General features: G+C 44.1%; 1 protein-coding gene across 1 annotated transcript in view; it reads left to right on the top strand.

Annotated features, from left to right (window-relative positions):
• Window positions 1-12,167, top strand: part of PLEKHA2 (pleckstrin homology domain containing A2) — a 156,559-nt gene that overhangs the window by 58,329 nt on the left and 86,063 nt on the right. Inside the window, exons 6-7 of the mRNA XM_068272278.1 lie at window positions 4,505-4,630; window positions 11,696-11,842. Of these exons, the coding sequence (XP_068128379.1) occupies window positions 4,505-4,630; window positions 11,696-11,842 (273 nt within the window). The remainder of the gene's footprint in view (window positions 1-4,504; window positions 4,631-11,695; window positions 11,843-12,167) is intronic.

Below are 12,167 nucleotides of genomic sequence, written 5' to 3'. Positions count from 1 at the left end.
AATGCTTTCAATCATTAGCAATTTCCCTAAACGCTTTGCCAATATAAGTGAATGGGACTGATTCTACTAGAGCAGTTGCAATTAGGGGAATCGCAATTGCAGGACATGCAGCATTTTGGGAGCGTTTGCCTTTCAATATAAACTATTTAAGTGCTGGCAAATCACTCTTGAATTGCTACACAATTGCTGCAATTTGTGTTTGGTCTTGAGTTACTGCAAACTGTAAAAATAATAATAATAATTTGACACGACCAATCAGAATTGAAATCACAATCGCTGGCAAAAAGCTTACACTTTTTAAAATCACTACCAAAATCGCCAGAAAATGCTCATGAAATTGCGTACAAAAAGCTAATTCAAAACGCCAGCGATTGACATTTTGCGATTTGTAGTGTGTTCCTAGCCTCAGTCTGGTTCAGAATTACTGATATAAATTAACTTTACACCTGTACTGTATGTCCCAAGGATTCAAACCTTGACATATCCCATGTAGAGGTTTATTTTGCCCAGCCTCAGTTGCCATCCTATAGCCACACAATGGTGTCACACTCCTTAGACATATTCTTGCTGTCTTAGCATAAACCTGTGATTGGGAAGGCAGGCTATGAGGGAGGGGGTGACACCATGGCTGTGGCCTGCATGGAGGGCTGAGCCATGAACGATTGCAGAGCGGTTTCCTCAGCCGAGCTGTCCGTGCCACCAGTGGGAGCTTTGATGTGAGTGAGGAGAGATTAGCGAGTGTATTGACGTGGGAGGCAGACAGGCTGCAGCGCATACGTCCTCTGCATTATACCCAGCTACAGCTAATTATTCTGTGAGAAATAGGCCGGCATCCAGAATTGTTTAACCGCTGTCTGGAATGGCAGCCCAGTCACTGATGATTAACACATCAGTGTGGAAATGTAGCTGAAGAGGCAGGAAAGCGTGCCAAGGGCCAGGATGCCGGCTGTGTGGTTTCCAGTCCATGTTTTATCCCCATATCCATTGACCAGTGTCACTGGGTCTGTTTATTTCCGGCTGCTATGTGATCGGCTTCTGATAGTTCATGCCAAGGGAGGGACATAAACTTTCCAGCTATTCTAATGGAAAACATTAGAATGGATGCGAAAGTTTGGGCAACCTGGTTAATCGTCATGATTTTCCTGTATAAATGGTTGGTTGTTAGGATAAAAAATGTCAGTTAGATATATAATATAGGAGACACACACAGTGATATTTGAGAAGTGAAATGATGTTTATTGGATTTATAGAAAGTGCGTAATAATTGTTTAAATAAAATTAGGCAGGTGCATACATTTGGGCACTGTTGTCATTTTATTGATTCCAAAACCTTTAGAACGAATTATTGGAACTCAAATTGGCTTGATAAGCTCAGTGACCCCTGACCTACATACACAGGTGAATCCAATTATGAGAAAGAGTATTTAACCTTCCTGGCGGTAAGCCCGAACTGAGTTCGGGCTATGCCGCCGGAAGGCACCGCTCAGGCCCCGCTGGGCCGATTTGCATAATTTTTTTTTTGCTGCACGCAGCTAGCACTTTGCTAGCTGCGTGCAGTGCCCGATCGCCGCCGCTACCCGCCGATCCGCCGCAATTCCTCTCGCCGCGGCCGCCCCCCCCCCAGACCCCGTGCGCTGCCTGGCCAATCAGTGCCAGGCAGCGCTATGGGGCAGATCGGAGTCCCCTCTGACGTCACGACGTCGATGACGTCGGTGACGTCATCCCGCCCGTCGCCATGGCGACGGGGGAAGCCCTCCAGGAGATCCCGTTCTTTCAACGGGATCTCCGGATCTCCGATCGCCGGCGGCGATCGGAGGGGCTGGGGGGATGCCGCTGAGCAGCGGCTATCATGTAGCGAGACTTTGTCTCGCTACATGAAAAAAAAAAAAAAAAAATTTAAAAAAAAAGATTTGCTGCCCCCTGGCGATTTTTTTGCAAACCGCCAGGAGGGTTAAGGGGGTCAGTTTCCCTCCTCTTTGAATTTTATCTGAAAAGTAGCAACCTGGGGGTCTCAAAACAACTCTCAAATGACCTGAAGACAAAGATTGTTCACCATCATGGTTTAGGGGAAGGATACAGAAAGCTGTCTCAGAGATTTCAGCTGTCTGCTTCCATAGTTAGGAACATATTGAGGAAATTGAAAACCACAGACTCGAAGTGGCAGACCAAGGAAAATCTTGGATAGACAGAAGCGACGAATGGTGAGAACAGTCAGAGTCAACCCACAGACCAGCACCAAAGACCTACATCATCTTGCTGCAGATGGAGTCACTGTGCAACCATTCAGCGCACTTTACACAAGGAGATGCTGTATGTGAGAGTGATGCAGAGGAAGCCTTTTCTCCGCCCACAGCACAAAAAGAACCACTTGAGGTATGCTAAAGATATTTGGTCAAGCCAGCTTAATTTTGGAATAAGGTGCTGTGGACTGATGGATTCCACTCAGTATCAGCAGATTCTGGAGCCCAATGTCCAGGAATCAGTGACAAAGCTGAAGCTGAAGCTGCGCCAGGGCTGGATCTTTCAACAAGACAACGACCCTAAACACTGCTCAAAATCCACTAACGCATTCATGCAGAGGATCTAGTAAATATTGATGTCATTTCTTTTTTGTGGTGTCCAAATTTATGCACCTACCTAATTTTGTTTAAACAATTATTGCACCCTTTCTGTAAATCCAATAAACTTCATTTCACTTCTCAAATATCACTGTGTGTGTCTCCTATATGATATATTTAACTGACAATTTTTTATCGTAACAACCAACAATTTATACAGGAAAATCATGACAATTAACAAGGTTGCCCAAACGTTCGCATCCCACTGTAGCTCTCTATAGGTCCTGTGCTTGTAGTAATCATTTCTGTAGATGCTTAAATAGTAGTAATCATCACGTTCTTGCACCTCTGACACTGGTTGTCCTTGGCAGGTTTTGGTGTTCAGTTGTGATGTATATAGTCAGGGGTATAACTAGAGGGGAGCAGCACCTGCGATCGCAGGTGGAGGCCCCGAGCTGTGGGGGTGCCCAACTGCTAGCCTCCCCTTCCTCCAACACAGGGGACTATCCATCAGATCAGGTGCTTTTGTGGATACGCTTGTTATAGGTATGAAGATCATGATGGCCACACTTGTTTTATGACCCTTGTGAGAAGGGCCCCCAGGTTGTGGAGGGGGGGGGGGGGGCAATGTAAAACTTGCAGGTGTGCCGCATAGCTCCTTGAACCAATGTTAATCTCAGTGCTTGGGATTTGTTATCAAATGAATGAACAGTGCTTTTTTATATATGGGTACCAGCTTTTCCCTGTCATTTTGCGTTGCTGGGGGTCAAAACGTGACATGTTTACTGAACGGCGGGAATTTAATGCCAAACGTTTAAGAGCAAAACAGATAACCTACAGTATGAGAACACTGATTGCTAAACTATTGATCTGTAGCTGGTGGTGGATTTAAAAAAGAAAGTAACTCGGCCATTGTCACCAGCCGGTGCCCAAATTAAATCCCCCCTCCCCCGCCCCAATTGCTACAACTCGGAGGGGGAATAGTGATCGGCGAGGGCCCAGTGTTTGTGCAGGAGCAGGTGAGGCTTTTTCAGCTTCATCCTGCTGAGAATGAATTGGCAAAAAATGTAGAAAATAGGGCTGGCACTAGATGTTGATGGGAGGCTGACTGGCCACACACTGGATTGTGAACCAGCAATACCGTGCTCTCATAACGAAGGTCATGCACATATAGAAGAAGAAGGTTGAGGCACTGTAAATTGCAAATAGGTACCTTTTAATCAACTGTGTACAGGCATCGGGTTATGCAGTGGGGGTGATCCCTCGGTGGGGGTGTACACTCTGTTGGCCTCTGAGGAAGCTTATTATTAAGCGAAACGGCTGTCAGACCTCCATCGCCCCCACTCCATAACCCGATGCCTGTACACTGTTGATTAAAAGGTACCTATTTGCAATTCACAGTGCCTCAACCCTCTTCTTCTAAATATGCATGAGGATGAATAGGCTCAGGCTCATTTTACACCTGATCCGCTGCGTTGGGCATGCGTTTGCGTTAGTGCTCGTTGGTAGGCGTTAGTACGCGTTAGTGTACGTTTTTTCCCGAAATGTAATAGAAAACCTATCCCCACATGCTGGCATCCGCAATAAAGAGTACTGTACTCTTTTTTGCGGATGCCAGTGTGTGAGGATTGTAACAAATAGATTTTCTATTACATTTCAGAAAAAAACGCGTAGCAACGCGCACTAACGCAAACGCATGCCCAACGCAGCAGATCCGGTGTAAAAGGAGCCTCAGGATCATTACTCTGAGTGTGTAGGTCTCTTCCTTGTATTAGTACAGTAGCACTCAGAATATGAAGTAGCGACACCAGGTTGCCTTTGCTTATAATTACTGTGAACACCTGGTTAACAAGCCAAGAAGTCAGGCATTACATTACTGCACACTCCAGCAGCATAACCTATTATTGCATGTATATTCAGGACTTTGTGTCTCCCTTTTCCTTCAGGTACCCAGGCCTGGCTCCGCCCCATTGTCTGAGACAGGGTCCTCCGGCCTTCAAGAGAAAAAGACGCCAATCCCATACAAGATGGAGATAATAGGGGGTGTGGTCGTGCAGACACCGCTAAACCAGGTGAGTCTTCTTTGTGTAAGCACACGGATATTATATGTGCAAGCATACACATGTAGGCAGAAATGGTTTAAAAACGATGTTTTTTTAAGTGAACCTGAAGTGTTAAAAAACAAAAAACAGATACTTATCTATGGGGGAAGGCGCTGGGTCCTATAGAGCCTTCTGTTGTTCCTTTCCTGGTCTCCTTGTTCCAGGAGAGTAACCCAGAGCCCTCCCTCTCCTTAGATAAGTATCTGTTTTATTATTTTAAAAACACTTCAGGTTTGCTTTAAGCTTTACTTAATGACCCCCAATCATCTTCACATTGATTCGTTTTATGGATGTGTCTTAAAGTGGATCCGAGATGAAAAACTAGCCATAACAAGAGATGTGTCTATATATCTTATCTAAAGTTTAATTCACACAGCAAATCTAGCTGCAAACAGCTTCAAGAGTGTGTGATTATTTTTTCCTGTAATACGAGAGCAGCCATATTCTGCTTGTCATCATTAAACACAGGCAAGCTGCTCTGCATCTCCAGCCCTTAGCCTGCTAAAACTCCACTCCCCCCTCCACCCCCCTTGCCTCTGAAATCTCTGGCTGGTAACGCCTCCTCCTCCGTGGAAACCCTCCTCCTCCCCAGACTGAGCTCCCATGAGCACTTGCTACATGGGATTCAGAATGCCTAGGTGCTAGAGGAGCTGTGGGCGAGGCTTGTTTAGTTTATAGGAAATTAGGGTATTAAAACATTAAAAAAAAGCATTTGGCTTGAGGAATGCCGATAAACTATATGTAATGGGCATAATAATGCAATGAATAAAAGTTGATCTCGGATCCACTTTAATTAATTTTGTTAAGTAGTAGCTCTTTTTCCAGATAGGTTTCACAAGTAGCTCTCTCAGGTGGCCATACTTTGTCAGATGCCAACCAGATTTGACCATCTGATAGATCACTCTCTGATCTATTACCTGCCAAACACTGCATACAGATTTACAGTAGATTCAGCATGAAATCGGTTTAGTTGTGTCTACCTCCCAGGCTCCCCAGGTCTCCCCCCATGTAAAATGTGTCCCGTGGGTTTCTCCATTGCCACCTGAGGCACCTGTACCCCATGAACCTGCTGTATGTGCTGACCAGTGTATGGCCAGCTTAAAGTGAACCTGAGGTGAGAGTAATAGGGAGACTGCCATATTTGTTTCCTTTTAAGCAATAGCAGTTGCCTGGCAGCCCTGCTTGTCTATTGCAATGGTTGCAATAGTGTTTGAATAACATCAAAAACAACATGAAGCTAATCTTGTCAGTTCTGACAATATTCTCGGAAACACCTGAATGTGCTGCATGCTTTTTCAGGGGCTATGGCTAAAAGTATTAGAGGCAGAGGATCAGCAGTATGACCAGGCAACTGGTATTGCTTAAAGAGAATCTGTACTCTAATATTCTTACAATAAAAAGCATACCATTCTATTCATTATTTTCTCCTGTGCCCCTCTGTGCTGTTTCTGCCACTCTCTGCTGCAATCCTGGCTTGTAATTAACAGTTTTAGGCAGTGTTTACAAACAAACTAACCAGCTTCTAATAGGCTCAGCTAAGCATAGTGTGTGAGTCATTCAGAGTATGCAGGGGGCCTGCAGAGGGTGTGTATCGCTTCTACCAATCACAAGCAGCCCTGCACATTCCACACAATCAAGCTTTAGCCCGACAAACAGGACAGAGGAAAGATACATTGATTTATTACAGAGACAGTGCAGTTAGGAAAGACTGCAGTAAGCCAGAGCAGATTAGAACAGGCATAGGAACTTATAGGATAGAAGAACTAAGGCTGAAAAATTTGTTACAGAGTCTCTTTAAAGAGTAGCTGTCAGCCATACTATCTCATAAAAAAAACCCCCATATATATAAGTAGATAAATACTTTCTCTACTTATATAATATATGTATTGCACTGTCCACATTTGATTTTTTTTTATTTTACTATAGTAAAAAAAGATAAAATCCTTCTTAGGATTCTCCATTTTTACTGTGTCTATCCTGAAGCCAATCCTGATGTAATTTTCTCCCTTACTCTTCTCTGCCTGATTATGTATGCATTGCCCGCCCTCCTCTCAGTCTTTAGGCACTCCCACCCAGCTCTGCAATAAAAAGTGCATTGTCTCAGCATCAGTAATATTGGCCAATCAGAGAGGAACAGAGGTGTGGCATAGGAAAACAGGGGGGGAAGAGGCTTCAGCCATTAGATAAGTCTAAGAGAAAAGTAAGGAAGCAAAAAAGACAACCCAGCATGCCCTGCAACTTCCTTTGTGTGGCAATGTACCAATTAAGAGCCAGGTGAACTGGGGAATGATCATTTATCGACAAGAAAAGTAATACTGATATTAACTTTTGGATTTTCTGGTTAGCATCTTTATTTGTTTACCAGATAAAAATAAAGAATTGAATTTTGATTTTATGCATGACAGTTACACTTTAAATTGAAATAAATATGGAAGCTTCCATAAAAAGACACACTTGCCAAAATAGAGGAGAAAACTGAAAGTTAAATAGATGTCTTTCTGGAAAGGATCAAGTATGGGATTAATAGGGTTTCAGCAATGCCGATTCCTGATTTACTTCCTGACTTCCTGTAAGAGAGTTAAATACTATTTTGGCTAGTCACACACATTCCACAAGTGTTTATGGTGCAATTATTTAAATGTTAAGTATTATGCTCAGATAGTCTATTGTTCTGGTTCTTGGGTGTGTTTTTTTATCCTCTTCTATTGCAATCTATAAAATAAGCTAATTGACGCATGTTCTGCTGTATTTATTTTATCTACCGCACACAATGCAGTTCTGAATATATTTCAAAAGTTCAGATCTGCAGACATGAACATATATACCTACATCTAATACCGGCCAATACATGTTCAATATTTCTGTCTGCTTCATTCACTTTCATCAAATCTACCAGGGATCTGTTGTAAGACTCATTTTTTTTGCGATTCGATTTGATTCTTCGATTCGATTCAATCCGACATGTCCGATCGGGATTCTATTCGATAGTGTTGTCGAATGTCATTGCAAAACAATGGCAAATCAATCACTCTACCAATCGAATCGAATCCCGATCGGATATGTCAGATTGAATCGAATCGATGAATCAAATCGAATCGCACACAAAATTGTATGGTGTAGATGGGGCTTAAAAGAGAACCCGAGGCGGATTTGCTAAATCTTAACAGGACACAGAGGCATGTTCTCTGCACAATGACATGCCTCTGTGTCCTCCTGCTGCTGCCGCCAGTCCCCCCGGCTCTGCTGCCCCCCCCCCTGATAAATAGCACCAGGCTAGAGACAATCGACTTGTCGCTGGCCTGCTGTTTACTTGGCATGTGTCAATCACCGTGCGCCTCCCCGCCTCCTCCATTTCATGGCTCCCGCCTCTGTCCCCTCCCCCCGCCTCCAATCAGAAGCTAAGCCATGACCCAGGAAGTACTTCCGGGCCCAGGGGGACTGGCGGCGGGACCACAAGGACACAGAGGCATGTCATTGTGCAGAGAACATGCCTCTGTGTCCTATTAAGATTTAGCAAATGCACCTCGGGGTCTCTTTAAGGTGCCCATACATCAGAGGATGCATGTGCAAATCAACCGAGAGACAGATCTCTCTCTGATCAAATCTGATTGGAGGGAGATCTGTTACTTGCCCATACACCACAGGCCGGTTCCTGATCAATTTCATTAAAAAACAATCTCTTGGGAAATGGCCTAGTGACACCGCTCCACCACTCCTGGCACTGCCCCTAGTGTAAAATGTGCCCCCTGATGCCCAGTGTGCACCCACGCACATGTACCCTCGTATATGCAGGGCAACCACATGGGGCGCGTGTATGTGGACAGAGCCAGCGGCGGACACAGACAGGTAAAGTATACTGCATGGGGCACATTCTACACTAAGGGGGACAGCAACTGGGGTTCCTTACCATTCATTGCTCGTCCCAATATCACACACTGTTACTGCCACACCAGATCGAGCATGTCAGCCCTATATCTTGCAGCATATCCGATCTATACAGGCAACCAATTTTGGCCCAAAATTGGTCGCATCACCAATCGGGCATGCTCTGGGCGGCACCAATTTTCATCCCATCTGATTATAATAAATCAGATGTTGACCTTGAAAACTGGACATTAATTATAACAGTACAACATAAATGTGAAAAAGTGCCTTCCAAACACCCTAACACAAGTACTGCCAGAATCCCATCTGAAGTACTCCCTGTTCTTTGTCTAGATCAGTGGTCCTCAAACGAAGGCCCGTGGGCCGAATGTGGCCCCCTGAGGCTTTTTTACCGGCCCCCTACTCACAAAAATGTATTATAGATGCGGTCAGCTACATCTTTAAATATTGGTGGTCCGCATATAGAATAGCAGTGCTGGCACCACCTATCTACATGGAAGCCAGAAAGCAGTAATTCGCTGGTTTCCAATCAAATTCCACATCAGGTGACACTGTTGTCCAATTGGACTGCACGCTATCACCTGGGTATGCTTCACTGTCTGGCCCGCAAAAACTTCTATGTATACTCCGGCCCCCCAGCAGTCTGAAGTATGTTGACCTGGCCCTAGACTCAAAACGTTTGGGGACCCTTGGTCTAGATACACCTCGGTGGCTCATGCTGGACATTTGCCACAATTCTACCTTTCATGCTACAGCAAACACTCCACTTGCATACTCTGTTGTGTCCTCATGTTCTGCCCCGTCTATTCTCCTTATAACAAAGGCACTTTGTGAAAATCTAGGAGTAACACACCCATGTAATTGCCGCAGGTAACATAGACTACCTAGCTCAGAAACATAATAGCCATCCTTGAGGGCCTTGGCTGTCGGCCATCTTGGGAAGGCCTACACATCAATGAGACACAGTACTTTCACAATAAGTGGGTATCAGCAATACCAGCACATATTACTCATGCAGATCAGAATCAATGTTCTGTTTGCATTGCTCAAGACTAGCATTTTTTTTTTTATTCATTTCTGTTTTACAATCATTTTGCCTTGTTTTTCCTTGTCTTATTTATATTTCATATATATATATATATATATATTACCTCTTTTGTGTGCCATAAACCTCTTGTGAGCCCCAAGCGCCGTGCCTCATGGGAATTCAAGCCCTTGTGCTCAGGAGAACAATGCAGAGGCCTATTTTTAGAGATGCAGCGTATATGCTTTACATTTTTTCTTTGAAGCAGATCTATAAGCTACCGTATATTCCAGACCTATATATATAAACTGCATTCATGTCACAATGCACACATTTGACAGTAAGTGTTGGTGGAGTTTCCAACAGAAAACTTTGCTGAGGTAAATTCTTATGTCTGCCTTACAGGAGGGTGCTGTCATCTGTGCCATCTAAGGTACAGCTGCAGAGCCCGGGTAGATAGGAACATGCAAGAGGCTTCACCAGACAAGACACAGGACATTTATATTGCACTTTTCTCCTGGCAGACTCAAAATGCCAGAGCTGCAGCCACTAGGGCACGCTCAGTAGGCAGTAGCTGTGTTCAGGAGTCTTGCCCAAGGTCTCCTTACTGAATAGGTGCTGGTTTACTGAACAGGAAGAGCCAAGACTCAAACCCAGGTCACCTGTGTCAGAGGCAGAGCCCTTAACCAGTACACTATCCAGCCCCACCAGGAAGCTACCATAAACCTAAGCAAAAAAATTAAAACACAACCTTTGTGATAGCATTATGGAGATGTCATATGAGATGTCATATTTTTGTATGAACAGTTTTTTTTCATTTTACTGTTTAAAAATGAAATTTGAGATGTTAGAGACAAAAGCATTTATACTTGCTTACCTGGGGCTTCCTTCAGCCCGCTGTAGGCCGCGGGCTCCCTCACCGTCCTCCCAGGTGGCTCTGTTTCTCCGCTGTCCACACCAGTAAACGGGGACTGTTGTGCTTGCGCAGCCCTGGCCGTCCGCATCCTTGGCCATAGTCAGGAGCCCTCTGTGCCTGCACAGCCAGTTAAGTCTTGTGACTGCACAGGCACAGTGGAGCATGACTGGAGAGGAACTGAGCAACCGGGGAGGATGGCAGTGGAGCCCTTGGCCTACAGGGAGCTCCAGGAAGACCCGGGTAAGTATGAATGTTTATGTTTATTAGATCTCAGGTACACTTAAATAAGTATTTATTATAGCATTATAATATATAGCATCATAATATGTATTTCAAAAGTACAGTAAGTAAACACAGTCCTCCGTTTACTAATGAGACAAGTTAAAGTATAACGATTCATACATACATACAAAGTTTTCTCCATGTACAAAATATACAGTACTGTTTTTGTTTTTACATTTTATGTAACATGTTAAAGTATTGTATAAACTGCTGTGAGCAGTTCAAAACAAATGTAAGCCGACCTGAACTCAGAACTTCCTGTCTGCTCTAAAAGATAGTTACATATAGTTATAGCTTATCATTTATCCACGTTTCACCATGTTTAACGTCCTTAATGCACAACTTACACACAAATACAACCTACAAACAAGGTCCCGGAATGGAACCTGTTTGTAAGTAGTGTTGGTGCTGGAATCTGGCATATTGAATTCAGAAAACACCAGAATACTGCTGAACACCACAGTTCACCACCATTTCAGTACCGAACAAGAGGACAGGGTCAGGGCGAGTTCACTTACTTGTGCTTCACGGCACATTTTAAATGACCCCCAATGCTTCCTCCTTCCAAAGCCAGAAGAAGGTAATACTGGAGTCGATTGAAAGCGATGTGAAGAACATGTGAGTGAACTGACTCTGTCCACTTGTTCAGTGCTGAGGTGTGGCGTTCGGCAATATTCTGGTGTTCCTGAATTCAATATGCAGAATTTGAACACCAACACTATTTGCAAATAGGGCGCTGTCTGTAGTGGGTCAGTGCTCTTGCTTCAGGTTCCCTTTAATTTATGTATAGACTGAATGTTTAAGGCAGCAAGCCTGGTTTGTGCTTTTAGCACTACATAGCACCTGTCAACTAATAGAGAGTGCCATGCAGGCTCCAGTTTTCAGGTCTAAGTGTCACACTGTATTATATGCTCTGTATTTTTCTTAGAATGGAAGCGAGTGCCCTGACGTCAGGCAGAATGAATTGGTTCCTCACACAGCACTTCAGCCCAGCCTGAGCTACATGCCTGTGAACAAGCACATGCCTTCACACTCCGTTCTGAAGAGTGGTTATTGTGTCAAGCAAGGAAATATGGTAAGAAGCCGTATCTGTATCATATATATACAGTGGGTTGCAAAAGTATTCGGCCCCCTTGAAGTTTTCCACATTTTGTCACATTACTGCCACAAACATGCATCAATTTCATTGGAATTCCACGTGAAAGACCAATACAAAGTGGTGTACATGTGAGAAGTGGATCGAAAATCGTACATCATTCCAAACATTTTTTACAAATAAATAACTGCAAAGTGAGGTGTGCGTAATTATTCGGCCCCCTGGGTCAATACTTTGTAGAACCACCTTTTGCTGCAATTACAGCTGCCAGTCTTTTAGGGTATGTCTCTACCAGCTTTGCACA

This window comes from Hyperolius riggenbachi, chromosome 3 (assembly GCF_040937935.1).
Source record: "Hyperolius riggenbachi isolate aHypRig1 chromosome 3, aHypRig1.pri, whole genome shotgun sequence".
In the NCBI taxonomy this organism is placed as follows: Eukaryota; Metazoa; Chordata; class Amphibia; order Anura; family Hyperoliidae; genus Hyperolius; species Hyperolius riggenbachi.
This window is presented reverse-complemented; position numbering and strand designations above follow the sequence as displayed.